Here is a 17,961-nt window from a genome sequence, read left to right as displayed (position 1 = left end):
CTTATCACCTGGAGAATATCTCAAGAACATGGAAGAGAGCTGTAGTAACTCTCTAATTATCTCTTGGGAGCTGGCTGTTCATGGCATCAGTGCAGAACAAAATCATTTCTTCGTGTAGACCATCCCAACAAACAACTCGTCTCCAGCAGGATATAAATCAGTTTTATCCACACCTGGCCAAAATTTTTGGAAGCGCTTGAAGATTCCCACTTCAGGTTCACTGCTTGGCCCTAGAGAAACATTGAAGACAGTAGACAGCATCAACTCAAACACACGATGATGGCAAGCAGTCCAGATGAGCTCTTTGTCCAAAGCTTTTTCAGTTAGACTTCATGCTCCCATCTTGAGGCCTGTGTTAGCTGCTATTGTATCAAAAACATGTCCCTGAATTATTGTTTTTTTATTCTATTCATCCAGTGTTTTGACGCATGCATTGCACTGCGCTTTCCCAGTGCTGCGGTTTATCTTGGGAACTCTGAGAAGTTCCTCTGTCTCACTGCCAGTCACCAAAATGGCAACTCGGTCCACTGCAGGTTTACTGTTTCCAGCGATATCTGGGAGCAATTTACCATCCAAGCGTAGGAAAAGTGGAATGTCTGGTGTGAAAGCAGCCCATCGATCAGTTGCTTCTTCTTCATGAATGGTAGCTCGTGCTCGCTGTATAGTATTTCGGGACAGTACTACAGACTCCAGATTATGACCAAGAGCTTGTGCAACAGTGACCACGACAAACATGGCTAAACGATTAGGCAGTTTGACACGATCGAGCATGGCAGCTATTTCTTTAGTTACAATGGTTTTCTTGGCTTTGCTTCGCTGTGTAATTTGTTTGGACGTCAATGGCCCTTGAAATTCATCCTCAGACTCTGCTGATGAGGAAGCGCTAAAGGCTTCATTGTAAATAGAACTGGATGGTACAGTCATTTCCATCTGCTGTGCAATGGACTTGCATCTTTCTTTTCGAGCGTTGGCTTGATCACTTCTATGCCGCTTACGAGCCTCCTTGTTTGCTAAGATTCCGTCTACCCTAGACATACTCCCACTGAAGGAATTCTGTTGCTGTAATCGCAGGAACTGCTTATCCTCTTCGTTTGTTGTAGCGAGCAGAGCGTCCTTTCGAGAAATGCCACACAGTTTTGTGAGTTTTTTCTTAAAGTTTTGCTCTTTGACCCCTTATCCTGGTTTCCATAATGATCTGTTGTTCTTCAATACACAATACTCTTTGTGAAGCTTCTGGAGCTTGCAAATACCCGAGTCTACCCTTTCGATCGGGATGCGTGTTTTATCCCAGATCACCATTACCTTAGTGCTGCAACTGATTTTAAGACCGTTCTGAAGGTGAAACAAAGTTCTTGAGGACATCGGCATTAATTGGCAGGCGAGCACCCAATATATCTTTCTCGGGATTGCCGAGAAGCCATACTTTTGGACTGCTTCTTGTCATAGGCATGACCTGTGATTGGAACACACTGATAAGCAAGGCTTTGTTATAACTATCGATAATGATACTCATCAGAACGTTATTTTGATATATTAGCTTCAATTCGTTCCACATATGTGGGTACTTATGATCATATGCTGGATTATTAAACATTGTGTTTGGTATTAGAAATATTCCATTATTAATGAATCAAATATTCATCAACAAGTACCTGGTATGTGGAGCATAAAAACCTAATATATCAAAGCAACATTTCAATAGGTGTCATTATTGGTAGCTAACATAATGATATAAATTATACTTTCCAGATCAGAGTAATTCACTGTTCGATGTCACGACACGCTACTCATCAAGAGCATACCAATGTACATCTTACTGTGTGGAGAAATAGTCATCCACCGAGTGACTGAGTGACCACTGAGTCATTGACGAGCCACCGCGGTGTGGACGTGGTGATTTTCTGGCTGTGCCGGAGTTTCTAACAGATGACTGCAGCATGCAGCAGTGGTAGACGCATGTTACAGTTAAGTATGTCTACCGATTTTGTGACGAAACATAATGTTATCAGGATCACATATTTTTCCTATAAGGAGTGACTTCTTAATATGAGCCGATTTTCTTGATTTTTTCCATTAGAGCTTCATAAGTTCCTCATGGGGCAACGTAAGATTGGATGATGGATGGATGGATGGATTATTATTATTACCGTATTATTATTATTATTATTATTATTTATTGACATGAATTGCACAAATGACACGAAGTGCATAAATAACGTGCAAGAGAATCTTAACCTGATTTCTTTGTTAATATTATTATTATACCATATAACCAAACCATGCGTGCTCCCTATGTGTCAACAAGTGGGTTGGTGGAGGGTTAGTGCCCCTCCCCGTAAAACAAATAACTCAAAGTCAAATGGCCACCCCTTGTGGGATTGTGGCGTCTGGCAATAGATAGATAGATAGATAGCTTCATAAGTGATACGGAACAAAAGTAGCCTTGTGGAGAGTAATAAATCTGAAAAAAAAAAAGTTTTTTGGTACATTTTTCGGCCACCCTAAAATATATATATATATATATATATATATATATATATATATATATATATATATATATATATATATATATATATATATATATATATATATATACACACACACACACACTTCCGTGCATATATACAGACACACTTTCATGCACACGTACATATATACTACACACCAGTAAAATTTTGTAATGATATTTTGTGCGGTTGCGAAGTTATCGTGGTAACAGACACACAGACCTTGACCTACCTTCACCAATATCGAACTCTTAATCGATTTTTTCTTTTCACTACTACACACCTGTAAAATTTTGTGATGATATCTTGAGCGGTTGCGAAGTTATCGTGCTGACAGACACACAGACAAATTGAATACGATACCAGCTTCGCTATCGCGGCTGGTAATCAAATGTCCCTCAAATATTTCCATAATACTACTGTATGTCGCTGAGTGAAGGAGGCCAAATAGATATAAAGTGCATTTTTCCTGTATACTGTATATGGGCTAGGACTAAGTAATATTTACAGGTAGAGTCAGTCGCAATTGTCTAAAAGCTAAGAAGAGGAGGAAAGTACAGTTCAAGAAAATCATGTGTAAAATTTGTGGGGAGGACATATAAAATGTGTAAATTCCAGATATTAAGACAAGGATTCATCTGCTCCTATCAGTCCATTATTTTTTATTTCTCACTCAAGGCGATTTTATTCAAGTTTTTTCTTTTTCCAAATTGGAGATGTTTGATGCAGCCTAATTAACCGCTCAATTACAACAGATCTTTGCTCATTTTGGAGACGATAAAAATAAACCAAAATAACACGTTTCCGAACTGAGAGGGTAAACCAAATTTCCCAATTAATTGCACTTACAGTTGAAATTCAAAAACTAGACGGAATTAAGCAAAGATATTTCCCAAGTCGGACTGCAAGTTGTAGTACGTTCAAGTTAAATTGGCGGAGATTATCGTCCTCTTGCAGGTAATTGCCCGTAGGTCAACTGCAGGATGGGATAATAATACGGTTAACCATCCTTACCACAAAACTTCTTCATGACGGACATATTCTACCGATAATGTTCTGCTGCATCTCAGCATTCAACCTTAACAGCTGAAAGTTTTAGACTAAGCTAAAGTGAACAGATTATAGTGTATGCTAGTGGTATTCACTTGTTACAGTTCAGTCATCAAGGTGGAGACGGCAATTGTAGGCCACGTTTAAGAGGCCTGGCCGTGTGGAAAGAATGGAGACTTAAATACTGACTTGTGAGTGAGGTGGAAGGGAAAAAGGGAAGGGTGAGATAGGGGATGAGGTGGAGCGACTGGGTAGAGAGGTGTGGTGAACTGAAAGTAAGATAGCCTGATGGAGGAAGACAGACTGACATATAGGCATTATGTTTACGGCCTCCCCCTGGCTATGGGTGGACAGCTAAAGTGGACAGAGTATAGCAGTGGCAAGCTGAAACTCTTACCTTAAACACCAAGAAGCAAGAGAGATCCGAGTAGTCCCTCGGTTTGTGTCCAGGGCTGATCGTCTGTATGGTATAAAAGTCGGCGTAACCTGAGCTGGTAGCCCATGAACCGTATTTCAGCAGCTTGATCGAGTTGTCATCAAGTTGCTTCACCTTGGACGACAACGGGAACCAATAATGTCCACCTGGGAAAAGTTGCAGAGTACTTCTGGTTATACACATGGTGTAAGATTTTGTGTGTGTGTGTGTGTGTGTGTGTGTGTGTGTGTGTGTGTGTGTGTGTGTGTGTGTGTGTGTGTGTGTGTGTGTGTGTGTGTGTGTGTGTGTGTGTGTGTGTGTGTGTGTGTGTGTGTGTGTGTGTGTGTGTGTGCTTGCAAGTTTTAATAATAGTTACAGCCACTTCTTCCATCAGTGTGGTTGACTGACGCAATGTTGACCACCGCACAAGATTCGTATCGGCTGAGACCTATATTTGTGTCGATAAAACCTTTGTTATTCAAAATTAGCTCAAAAATAACATCCTAAAGTTCCTCACACATTTCCAGGGACGCTTAATGTACATGAGACTCCCACACCTTAAGGCTCACCTGTGGCTGGGTCGGAGTAGGACAAGGTGCCGACCAGCTTGTCCCTGTCGAGGCGAGAGAGGAGGTCCTTGACGAGAGCGTTATTGTGGTGGCGGAACAGAAGGGTTGAGACAGCCCCAAGGTGCATTGCTGAATGAAGTCTTACATGAATGACACAGGTCCTCGTTATCATCATTATCATCATCATCATCATCATCATTAATTATAATTATTACTGGCGTTCTGATGAGTCGCGTACTAAAAATAAAAAAAAATCTGTAAAGGCCCAACTTACTATAAACCATGGCGGTAGAGGGGCAACCATAGCGTGCCAAAGTCTCCACAACCATGGCACAGCAGACATGGTTCTCCCCGAGCCCACCCAGCTCCTTCGGCACTATCAGACTCAGCAGCTTCAAGTCAGCCATGGCGTTCAGACTCTCGCGAGGGAACACATACTCTCGATCGCAGTGGATCTGTTGGGGAAAATACAGTGGGATGAAGTTGGTGGTGAGACAGTTAGAGAAGAGAGAGAGAGAGAGAGAAAGAGAGAGAGAGAGAGAGAGAGAGAGAGAGAGAGAGTGGGGGGGGGTTGTGCAATTTTTTGTGTGTGTTTTAGCTATTAGAAAGTTAAACCGGAGTGTAATAGAGTAGTAACAATGTGTACTGTATGTGCATTCTCGGACTTTGCGGCCTTGTTCGCAGGGTAGCAGTTTGCTGCCACAAGAACAACACCGGGACTGCGTTTTGCACCAGGCCTTAGCGCCACAGAGCGGTCCTGGGGTAGTGGGGGTAGCACTGTAACCACCAAATACTTGGAGCTCGAATTAGCTTTAATCTAGATATCCTTGTTTTAGAATCATTTATTGGAATAATACCTTAATAATTACGTAGGCTATATTTGTGCATTATTGACAACAAAATTAACAAGTTACCTGAATGTTTTTCTGCAACATATAATCGTAAATGTATATTTCTGAAATATTTGGGAAATATATAACCACTATATAAGCATTATCGAAGAACCATAACAAATTCTGCCTTCGTCACAGCTGCTTCCTCCTGTGGTTTCCTCTGATTTTGAAGACGAAACGGACCCTGCAGTGCAAGAATGCAGTGGATAAAGATGACTTTCGAAGACATGATGATTGTGCGGAGGTGAGGAGGTACTTCACTGAAGTATGATCTTCACGGGAATGATTCAAAACAAACCCTCAATATTTACTCTTTAGATCCGCATAGCCTTTACTTTCATTAAGCGAAAAATTATTAATTAATTGAAATGAAGAGGGTATTGTAACAAATCTTTTCATTTGTGACATATTAATATTCAAAATCTGTTCAGTCTCCCAAAATACACAGAAAAATACCCTGATATGTATAATTCCGTTATCCTTTACACAACCGTGATCTAAACCACTTACAGCTGTCAGATTTTGTCAGAGAGACTCACCTCTCAAAATAGTTCCAACCGCGACGGAGACCTCGACAACCCCCCTTTAATCCCCTTTTCACCCCCGACATTTTCGCTCTTGAAAGCTCCATCACACCCCGTGGCGCTACAGCTGTTGCAACACAGCCCAATGTTGACGCGGCCAGGCTGAGCACACAAAGCCACGAACTATGGTTTAACTAGCATGAACCCAGGAAGTAGAGAACTAACAACAGGGCTAGAGAAAAGCAAGTTCAGTCCTACTCTGGACCTTCTCATTCAAAACGACGATACAGAAGTACAGTACCTGGGCGTTATTTGTCTGTTGATGGTCCGGTCTCTTTATCATTCCATACTACAGTTCTGCTACATATTTCCTTACTTCATCGCTAACTACGATCCTCATCGCCAGCCCTTGTCAGGCAAACGAATCTGGGATCCGAGATGACCGTCCAACCTATACCGGATAACAACAACCAGAAGTTACGACTGCCACCACAACTGCTACGTATTACCGTATACGCATAACTGCTGTGTTTCTGTGATAACACTTCTATCATCTTGGTGAACTACAGTTGCTTTGATGTTTTCTTTAACTTTGTTTTTCAGATTATTTTGTTGTTTCTTTTAATAAATCTCTTATTTTTTTTTTTTTTTAAGCCTGCATATTTGATTATCTTGAGAACCATTAAATCGGTGTGTCCGTAATTATCCCTCAAAAAGGCATGGCTGCGAAAATTAAGCTACCCTCATTCACCATTGAAGTAGTCCTGGTAAACTCACACTGAGGCGATGTTGTTCACCACGATCTCACACAACAACGACGCCATGCACTAGTTTCGGTTCCTCCGATATGCATGGCATTGGAGGTTCGAGACACTCTAGTTGTGGTAGATGAATCCTAATCTGTCTGGCCGAAGAGACCCATCAACCACAGGCCAGCAACCATCCCCGCCGGGTCGTTCCGTGCAATGAATCAATGTTCTCTTTTGGTTGACAGCACCTCTCTGTGGCGAGGCCTGGGGAAAGGATCCCCCATTTGCATCTTCCCATCCAGTTAACAGGGACACCACAGATGGTTCCACTTCACCCAGTGATCAGGTTATATGGTTACCATCTAGCGGTCTAAATGACTTCCTGGGTTACAGAAAACCATTAGACTTGTCACTCAATGTACCTGTGGTAGGAAGAAGAAGAATGAAAGTGACAAGAAGGAAAGTGAGAGGTAGGAGGAGAGGAGGGCACATAAAGAAACAGAATTTTAAAGATGAAGGAAGAAGTAGGCAGCACTACATCAAGTGAGTGGATGTTGGTGGGCACCACCCACTGTGTCAGTTTAGCTGCTAATTCCACCGGATCCACCAATTTAAGTAGCCGTTATATGGAATAGCACAGCTGACTACATATTATGTGTTCTGCTTTTATAGTATAACTAGACCACCGTGTTGGAGATCGACGACACTGTCTGTAGTTCACGTCAGCCACTCGCCGTCAATGCCCGACACTTCCCACCAAAGGTCCTCTGCCACTAGAAGATGGAAGCTGGTCTCTTATATTAAGTGGTAGCGTAAGGTGACAGAAATGAGCAGATTACATCTCTCTTTATTGGGCACAGATTAATTACAAATGCGACCCGAGAGATATGTAAGAGTGATACCACCTCCCTTGATAACTAAATGACTTCTGACGCTGTACGCTCACTGTCCCGAGTTGGGCGCGGTGCTGAGGTCAGCTAAAAGTGAGGTGCCAAGCATTTACATATACTCTGGGCTTATGTGTGTGTGTGTGTGTGTGTGTGTGTGTGTGTGTGTGTGTGTGTGTGTGTGTGTGTGTGTGTGTGTGTGTGTGTGTGTGTGTGTGTGTGTGTGTGTGTGTGTGTGTGTGTGTGTGTGTGTGTGTGTGTGTGTGTGTGTGTGTGTGTGTGTGTGTGTGTGTGTGTGTGTGTGTGTGTGTGTGTGTGTGTGTGTGTGTGTGTGTGTGTGTGTGTGTGTGTGTGTGTGTGTGTGTGTGTGTGTGTGTGTGTGTGTGTGTGTGTGTGTGTGTGTGTGTGTGTGTGTGTGTGTGTGTGTGTGTGTGTGTGTGTGTGTGTGTGTGTGTGTGATGTTTGCTGTATGTGAAGCAGGATTTCCATCTTTACAACAATTAGTAAAATATAAGCAACATACATTCTTTAATAAGATATGGCAATCGAGTGTCCGAGATGGGTGACGATCCGCTCATGTTTGCAATAAATACGACACTGAATTATAACATAGTAACATCAAGATTACTTAGAAATTATAAAAATGACCAAGTGACAAGTTTAGAACAATGTAGACAAAACCTTATTGTATCAATGTGTGTGTGTGTGTGTGTGTGTGTGTGTGTGTGTGTGTGTGTGTGTGTGTGTGTGTGTGTGTGTGTGTGTGTGTGTGTGTGTGTGTGTGTGTGTGTGTGTGTGTGTGTGTGTGTGTGTGTGTGTGTGTGTGTGTGTGTGTGTGTGTGTGTGTGTGTGTGTGTGTGTGTGTGTGTGTGTGTGTGTGTGTGTGTGTGTGTGTGTGTGTGTGTGTGTGTGTGTGTGTGTGTGTGTGTGTGTGTGTGTGTGTGTGTGTGTGTGTGTGTGTGTGTGTGTGTGTGTGTGTGTGTGTGTGTGTGTGTGTGTGTGTGTGTGTGTGTGTGTGTGTGTGTGTGTGTGTGTGTGTGTGTGTGTGTGTGTGTGTGTGTGTGTGTGTGTGTGTGTGTGTGTGTGTGTGTGTGTGTGTGTGTGTGTGTGTGTGTGTGTGTGTGTGTGTGTGTGTGTGTGTGTGTGTGTGTGTGTGTGTGTGTGTGTGTGTGTGTGTGTGTGTGTGTGTGTGTGTGTGTGTGTGTGTGTGTGTGTGTGTGTGTGTGTGTGTGTGTGTGTGTGTGTGTGTGTGTGTGTGTGTGTGTGTGTGTGTGTGTGTGTGTGTGTGTGTGTGTGTGTGTGTGTGTGTGTGTGTGTGTGTGTGTGTGTGTGTGTGTGTGTGTGTGTGTGTGTGTGTGTGTGTGTGTGTGTGTGTGTCCGACTATGGGCATAGGCTTCACAGCCTGCTCTCAAGGCCCAGTAGTCCTCCATACCATACACCTCTCTACATGTCACATATTGAGATAGAGTCCGCAAGTGCCGACAGCTTTGCCAAATGTCGGGAAATGTAAAAAACAGACGGTTCTAGGAGCAGCTACCCTTGCAACGAAGAAACTTATCTATGTTCCTACATGTTACTGTACTGATCGGTTGTCTGGTTGAGGCTGTTAATGGATACAAGAGTGTTTGTGGGTCTCATTCCACCAAGAAAGTGCAACCAGGGAAGTTGGAAACATGCCAATGACTTAACTGTTGCAAATGGAACACCAATTGTCTCATGGTAATCGGGAACTTTCATTAAATTTAGGACTGCATAAACAGAGAGTAAGAGGAGAGTGGATGAGGAATTTGGAAGGAATTTGAGTGTAAAGTGGAGGGACTGTCAGAAAATGTTCTGGAAAGAGGTGAAGAGACTAAGACAGGGTGGAAGTGAAGTTAGCAGGGGAGTGAAACATAAAAATAGTAGATTACTAGTGGAGAAGGGAGAAAAAGTGAGCAGATGCAGAGAACACTTTAATGAATTGTTGAACATAGAGGATGGAAGTAATGCGAGTATAAGTGGCTGGGGAATGGCTGGGAGAAGGAGGGAGGTGAGAAGACAGGAAGAAATCAGTAGGATAGAAGTTGTGGAAACACTGAAGAAAGTTAAATTGGGGAAAGCCCCGGGAATTGATGGACTGTGTAGTGAAATGCTGAAGCATGGGGGAGAGATAGTAGTAGAATGGATGTGGAAGATGTGCAGATTGGCCTGGGAGGAAGGTACAGTCCCGGAGGATTGGAAGTCAGGTATAATTATTCCCTTGTACAAAGGAAAAGGAGAAAAAGAAGTGTGTGGTAATCATAGGGGCACTTGTCTTCTTAGTATAATAGGAAAAGTGTATGGTAGGATACTTATTGACAGAGTTAGAAAAAGAACAGAGGAATTAGTTGGAGAAGAACATGGAGGCTTTAGGATGGGAAGAGGTTGTGCAGATCAGATATTCATTCTTAGATCTTCAGTGGAGAAGTTTCTAGAGAAGGGAAAGAAGTTGTATGCGGCTTTCATGGATTTGGAGAAAGCATATGAGAGGGTGGATAGACAAGGATTGTGGAAAGTATTAAGAATACATGGAGTAGATGGGAAGTTGTTGAATGCTGTGAAGAGTATGTATGATGGTGCTAAGGCTGCAGTGCGTGTGGATGGTGAACTGAGTGAATTTTTCTCTTTGAAGGTTGGGTTGAAACAGGGATGTGTCATGTCTCCATAGTTGTTCAATCTGTACATGGATTGGGTAATAAAAGAGGTACAAGGTAGGGTAGTGGGTTTTGGAGTGGCCCTGGTGAGATAGGGTAGTGTTTGGAAACTCCCTGTACTGTTAGTTGCAGATGATACTGTGTTGTTGAATGAAGACGAAGGGGAGCTGCAGGGCTTGGTGGATGAGTTTGGGAGAGTGTGTAAGAAACGGAATCTAAAGGTGAATGAAGGGAAGAGTAAAGTGATGGTCTTTGAGAGAGGTGAAGTCAGTGAATGAACAGCGAGGTTGGATGGTGAGGAAATGGAAAATGTGAGTACGTTTAAGTACTTGGGTAGTGTGATGAGTAAGGATGGATGTTTGGAGAGTGAAGTGCGTGAAAGGGTACAGCAGGGAAGAAAGGTTGCTGGTTCCTTGAAAGCAGTGATAAGAAACAGGGAAGTGAGCATGGAAGTGAAAAAGTTACTACATGACAGTACTGTGATACCAACTCTAACGTACGGAAGTGAAGCTTGGACGTTGTTGGAAGGACACAAGTCAAGAGAGAGAGCAGTGGAAATGAGTTATTTAAGAGGAGCCTGTGGAGTCACATGGAGAGACAGGCTGACAAATGAGGATATAAAGGAGAGTTGTGGTGTGGATGTGAATGTGATAGGAAGCGTTAGGAGGAATACACTGAGGTGGTTTGGCCATGTGGAGAGCATGGAGGGTGAAAGACTGACGAAGAGAGTATATGTGAGTTAGGTGGAGGGGGGGAGAGGGAGGGAGAGGCCGAGGATGAGATGGAGGGATGGGATGGAGAGGTATATGAGAGAGGGGGGTGAGTTGGGAGCAGGGCAGTGAAATGGCGAGGGACAGGGTGACGTGGAGGCGATTTGTTTGTGGTCACCCCGAACGAGATTGAGGCATCTGGCAATAGATAGATAGATAGATAGACAACTTGCATGGTCCTTGGTAACTGATGAAGTTAATGAGCCTATTTTAGATTATGACTGTCTTAGCTATTAAAAAAATAGTTTTTGATACCCAACATCACTGTCCTAAACACGCCCACGAATGACAGAATTCAGGGTGCAAAAACTAATGATAACAGATTGAACATCACATTGGTATCAACAATAACAGATAATCACCATTTATTACAAGAGTTCCCTGAGCTTGCCACTCCAGAGGCAGCATCTCCCAGGATTCGACATACAGCATCACATTTGCACATCTTGCCTGCCAGTGCATGCCCGTCCTCGTCGTCTGTCCCCTGAGCGCTTACAGGCAATGAAGAAAGAATTCGGGGAATTATTACATCGGGGAGTTATTAGGTCCTCAGATAGTCCTTGGTCATTCCCCATGCTTATAGTGCCTAAGACAAACTCAGGTTGGAGGCGAGCTTGTGGCGATTATAGGGCACTTACTATCATTACGAGTACACAGACTAACATATATCCTATCCCAGAGATCCAGGATTTTCACGCTAACATGCATGGCTACCGTGTGTTTTCTAGGACAGTCCACTACATACAATTTCCCAGACATGATTTTTGGGGGGATAAGTCCTCCCTTACCATTTTAATAATGCTCATAGTGAATGGTGGGCAAATACGGCTGTAATATCTAAGTACATTTTGTACAACGAACTCCGATCCTTAATGCGGTATTTGGGGAGCGTGATCCACCCAGTGATTCTTGGAGGAGTCAGCACCCCCTCCCAAAAATTAAAGCGATCAGAAATGGAGGAAAGAGAATACGTGCATATCAATGAAATCGGTATACATATCGCATGATTGGGTGAGCAGTTTCCATTGCTCCGAACCACACAGGAAGAAACTGCATGTCTCTTATATTATACAACATTCTGACACACACACACACACACACACAGGCGTTGGCTCAATCGGTAGAGAGGTGGCCTGCAGTCCTACCGGACCCAGGTTCATATCTCCGCTGGGGCAGGGAACAGTTTAAGGATTTGAATTTCATAATATCAGACTTTACTGATCTACCAGAAAACTTGCCGCCATGTCGTAAAAATACCCATGCTATTACCAATACACCTGTCCTGTATGAGACAGCCCTAGTATGTATTCAATATGGATGGTGATTGTTAGCGCCGAAGTGTGACATGTAGAGGTGTATGGTATGTAGGAGGACTACAGGCCTTGGGAGCAGGCAGTGAACCCTATGCCCAGAGTTGGACACATAAAAAAAAAAAACACAACAATCAAAGAGAAACGAAAAGCTCGACAAAGTCTCGAGAATGGGGTGCATGTGAGGAAGGGAGTGTGAACAAAGTTTGAAAATGACGAAAGATAGGAAGAAATGAATTAAGTGAAATAAGGATGGAAAACGGTGAGGTGAACAAAGAGAGAGGAAAGAATATGTGAAGACTCACAGAAGGACGTGAGTTACGGCTATGATTACATGTGCTTAGTTTTTATTGGTTACTTTAGGTTAAGGTAGGATTACAGGCTGGATGAGAAAGTTTTGTGGGTGGTGTGATGGGGTTATAAAAGAAATACAAGGGAGGGAAGTGGATGTTGGAGAGGCCCGAATGAGAGAGGGCAGTGTGTGGAAACTCCCGCACTGTTGTTTGCAGATTTTTTTTTTTTTTTAAGCAAGAAAGAAGGAACGCCAAGAGGCCACAAACCGTTCCTTAAAAAAAAAGAAAAAAAAAAGAAAAAAAAAAAAGAGGGCCAAATTCAAGATCCGTTCATTTCGAGATGCTGGACACACTGCGATTGAAAGACTGGAGATAACAGGAAGAAGGAAATACAGACAGAGGGAGACAGTTCCAGAGTTGACTTGTTGCATAAATGAAGGAGTAGGAGTAATGGTTAACTCTTGCATTAGAGAGTTGGACAGAAAAGAGATGAGGGTTTATTGCCAGACGGGTGCTACGCATCGTATAGGTGGAGGGATGCAAGCAAACAGTTCAGAAGAGTAGTGACCATTGAAGTAGCGATAGAAAAGAGCTAATGATGCAACAGTGCAGCGAAGAGACAGAGGTTGAAGGGAGCCAGTAAGAGGAGGAGAGTTAATGAGAGGAAAAGCCTTTGACTCCACCCTATTGATATGAGCTGTATGTGGTGAGCCTCCCCACACATGAGAGCTGTACTATACACAGGGGCGAATAAAACCCGTGTATAAAGTCAACAACTGTGCAGGGGTAAAGAAGGTACGGGGTCGGCTAAGCACACCTAATCTCTTGGAAGCAGATTTTACAAGAGATGTAATATGATCTCTCCAAGATTTCTCCCAAGAGAATGAAACCCCAAGAAATGTTCAAGGATGATGCAGGATTGAGCTGGATATTATCAAACATTTGTAGGTACTCCTATGGAAGATTTTGTCGGGTTAATAGGTGTAAGATTGTGATAGGTGAGGGCGTTCACCATCCAGTCACTCGATGTAGTGCTGCTCTCGGGTGTCTGCCCTTTCCTCTCCTCCCTCCGTTCCTTCCTTCCTCTTCTGTCTTTCTTTACTTCATTCTTTCCTCATCCTTCAGCCTACCGGTGACTTTACACTCCTTCTTGCATCTTTCTTTCTTTCATTCTTTGCTCTTCCTTTTGCTTATGGGTGACTCTACACTGAGTGACAAGCCGAATGGTTTCCTGTACACTAGAAAACCATTTACTACGCTGGGCGGTAACCATATAACCAAATTATGGTGCCTGGTGATAGTGGGTAATTGCGGCGCTCCAGTCGGACTGAGTCGATGAAGGTTTATATCCAAGGGATGGTTGAGGTTTATTGCTCACGTAATGCCACTCAGGGATGAGTGAAGCTGGTCACTCTCATCTTAAATGTCAGGACCAACTTGCCTAGCCCCGGACTCCTACGCTCCTCATGGGGCAACCTAGGATGGAAGACGGATGGATCGATGAATAGGTGTAAGAACTGAGTCTTTGATGCATTAAAAACAAGATTATTTTTACCCCAGTCAGAGATACGAGGCAAGTCAGACATTAGGTGTGCCATAACCTCATCGCTTGTAGTTGTAGTAGTAATGTTTCCCTAGGCAGTCTGGCCGAACAGCCCCGAGTCCCTTACGAAGGCCATGGCCGAGACCGGGCTTTCCCACAGAGCTCTCAAAGAGTGTATGTTGTGTTGCTGGCGTAGGTGATTGTGTGCAATGTGTTTAATAGTATGGGGTGCTGCGTTGCATCCTGGACAGGCATCAGCAACGGAGTCATCCAGTCTCTTCTGGTAGCTTAAGAGGGCTGGATGGTGCCCACATCTCAGCCTGGCCAGGTGGACCCTGTCCTCACGAGGGAGATAGGATTCAGAAAGGTGGATGTCAGGAGGCCGTGCATGCAGCTGTGTGTTGTCTTTAAGTGTCTGAATGGAGCGGCGAGTGATCTGGTTGAGGATATGCTTCTGGAAGCTGGTCTGAGGTGGGCAAGGGGGGAGAGATGACAGTATTTGTGTATGGTATCGTGTGCCAGGTGTTGTTTTGATGTTCCTTGGTGTGGGTGGATGTGCTGCCATGTAATATAGTGGATGTTGTGGGTTTGTGGAGGCTGCAGCAAGAAACTGGGTGCCTCTCATGTCTAGGTGATCCTTGACTTTGAGGACTTTGGTTTCTTGATGTAGGTAGTCTGTGGGTGTAGTAGCTGTGCAGCCTGTGATTATTTTTAGGGCCTTGTTCTGTATGGTCTGTAGAGTGTTGTAGTGTGTTTTGGTGAGGTTAGAAGCACAGGCAGGGCTTGCATAAATCATCACTGAACGTATGTGTTGTTTGTATCCTGTGGTGGTGGTTTCTTTGTTGTGTCCGAATGTTGTATGGGCAAGTGACCTCAAAGCATTGAGTCTTGGTGTTATTTTATTTTTAATGTTTGTGATGTGTTGTTTAAATGACTTTGATGTATTGTATGTTACATCAAGGATTTTGTGTGTGTGTGTGTGTGTGTGTGTGTGTGTGTGTGTGTGTGTGTGTGTGTGTGTGTGTGTGTGTGTGTGTGTGTGTGTGTGTGTGTGTGTGTGTGTGTGTGTGTGTGTGTGTGTGGTAGGGGAGTGTTGTTTATGGTGAGGTGTGGGATGTGACTGTGTTCAGCTGTCCAGTTTGTGAGAAGGGTCACTGTAGACTTGGCTGGGGCTATTTTGAGCCTGTTTGTGGTGAACCATTCGTGTAGTGTGTTGAGGTTAGGTTGAATGATGTGTGCAGCTGTGTTTGCGTTTTGGTGCGTACATGTAAGTGTTATATCATCTGCATAGGAAGCTAAGTGTATCTGTGGTGTGTGGGGTATGGGTATGTCGTGCATGTATAGGTTAAAGAATGTAGGGGACAAAACAGATCCTTGGGGGACGCCGTTTGTGAAGTTTCTGACGTTAGAAGACTGACCGGCAAATGTTACGTGTGCACATCTGCCTGCTGAGTAGTTTGCCAGCCATCTTTTTGTGTTATTGTGCTTGTTTGTGTTGAGTATTTTGTTTGTGAGGCTGTGGCGGGGGATGGCATCAAAAGCTTTGCTGATGTCTAGTGTGATTAGGAGTGCTCTATGTGGTGGTCTAGCTGAATTCATGCCATCGAAAACTCTCTGTGTAAGGTCTGTAAGAAGGGTGTTTGTGGAGTGTAGTGGTCTAAAGCCATGTTGTGACTGAGCTAGGGGAATGTGAGGTGTGACTAGTTGTAGTACCAGTTGTTCAGTGACTTTAGAGGGGGTGCAGAGGAGTGTGATGGGGCGATGTGAGGAGAGTAACGTGGGGTCTTTGTTGGGGTTAGGGATAGTGATGATAATGCCATGTTTCCAGATGTTGGGTATTATGTTGTGTGAGTAGCTGTAGTTTGATATGTTGGTGAGTTCTTGTATGCCTTGTGGTCCGAGGTGTTTAAGGTGAATGCTGCTTATGTTGTCTGGTCCACAGGCAGATGAGTGCTTGAGGCTGTTAATGATGTGCTTAATCTGGTTGTAAGTGAAAGGTGACAGTCTGGGTTTGTGGAGGACTGTCTCTTACGTCGGATGATACGTCGGTCTTCGGGATGGGGGTTTAGATGGCTGACTTGTGAAAAGTGATTGATGAGAGTGTTTGCTTCTTGTTTGTTTGAAGGTATGGTGTCTGTTGTTGTGTCTGTTGAAGTAACTGAAGATGATACTTTGTTGTTATTTGAAGACGAAGGGGAGCTGCAAGGCTTGGTGGATGAGTTTGGGTGAGTGTGTAAGAAACGGAATCTAAAGGTGAAATTCAGGGAGAAGAAAGTTATGGTCTTCGAGAGAAATGAAGTCAGTGAATGTACAGTGAGGTTGGATGAGGAGGAAATGGAAAATGTTAGTGCATTTAAGTACTTGGGTAGTGTGATGAGAAGGGATGAAGTTCAGATGGTGAAGTGCTTGAAAGGGTACGACAAGGAAGAAAGGTTGCTGGTTCCTTGAAAGCAGTGATAAGAAACAGGGAAGTGAGCTTAGAAGTGAAAAAGTTACTGCATGACAGTATTGTGATACCAACTCTAACGTATGGAAGTGAAGCTTGGACCTTGCTGGAGGGACACAAGTCAAGAATGAGAGCAGTGGAAATGAATTATTTGGGAGGAGCCTGTGGAGTCACATGGAGAGACAGACTGACAAATGAGGATGTGAAGAAGCGTTGTGGTGTGGATGTGGATGTGAGAGGAAATGTTAGGAGAAACACACTGAGTTTGTTTGGCCATGTGGAGAGGATGGAGAGCGAGAGACTGACGAAGAGAGTGTATGTGAGTGAGGGGAAGGGGGGAGAGGGAAGGGGAGGCCAAGGATGAGATGGAGGGATGGAGTGGAGAGGTACATGAGAGAGGGGAGTTTGAGCTGGAAGCAGTGCAGTTAAACAGCGGAAGACAGGGCGACATGGAGGCGATTTGTTTGTGGCCACCCCTTACGGGATTAAGGCGTCTGGCAATAGATAGATAGATAGATAGATAGTAATGAGGTGATGTGGCATAGCGTTGTTTGGTTGGGATAGGTTGGGTTCAGGGTGTTTAGGAAGGTAAGATGTTCGTTTCGTTTCGTTTATAAAGGCTTCAACATGCTTTCATACGTTGGCCTTGGTCACACAATGGCAGCTCTTTTTGCTGCTCGATCTCAGGCAGCCCCCTATTCAGTTCCTTATCCTTGAGGTCACAGTCTATGACCTCGCCCCCAAGTCTTTTTCAGTCAGCCTCTCGCAACCCCACCCCCAACGTCCACACTATTCACTTTCTCCACCCAAATGTTATCCCTCATCCTCTCCCCATGCCCAAATCATGTCAATCTACCCCTCCTCATCACAACACAAACACACTCCAGTCCCATCCTTCATGTCAACTCTTCCATTGTAAACCTAGTCCCTTCTCCCCCCAGGCCTCTCATTCAAGGACGCACTGCACATCCACCTAATCAGTGTCATTTCTGTACGTTTGAGCCTCCCAAATATCCTATTCCTTTACTGTCCAGGTCTCAGTACCATACAGCATTACACTCTTAACACATATTAAGTGAATAAATTAGGAATCAAGTCAACAAGAGGTATGAGTCCAGGTCACGGGTTGATTTGTGCCCTAACCGGTGATGTGGTATCTGACTAATAAGTGATAATGGAGAGAAAACAAAGGAATGAAAAGGATGGGGATGTAAAATAGAAGAAGGAAGGAAAGGAGGTTATAGATGGCAGAAGTAGAACTAAGTAAAAAATCAGATAGCCAGGAAAAGATAAATCAGAGTTGGTGAGGAAGGGAAAGAGAGAGGAAGGAGG

General features: G+C 43.8%; 1 protein-coding gene across 1 annotated transcript in view; it reads right to left on the bottom strand.

The window, feature by feature from the left end:
* LOC145403635 (uncharacterized) overlaps positions 1-17,961 on the bottom strand; it is a 75,310-nt gene that overhangs the window by 38,288 nt on the left and 19,061 nt on the right. The window contains exons 2-4 of the mRNA XM_080275313.1: positions 4,816-4,996; positions 4,542-4,670; positions 3,955-4,139 (exon numbers count right to left, since the gene is read on the bottom strand). Of these exons, the coding sequence (XP_080131439.1) occupies positions 3,955-4,139; positions 4,542-4,670; positions 4,816-4,996 (495 nt within the window). The remainder of the gene's footprint in view (positions 1-3,954; positions 4,140-4,541; positions 4,671-4,815; positions 4,997-17,961) is intronic.

This window comes from Coenobita brevimanus, chromosome 61 (assembly GCF_032717465.1).
Source record: "Coenobita brevimanus isolate Jiangsu-jjx chromosome 61, ASM3271746v2, whole genome shotgun sequence".
In the NCBI taxonomy this organism is placed as follows: domain Eukaryota; kingdom Metazoa; phylum Arthropoda; class Malacostraca; order Decapoda; family Coenobitidae; genus Coenobita; species Coenobita brevimanus.
This window is presented reverse-complemented; position numbering and strand designations above follow the sequence as displayed.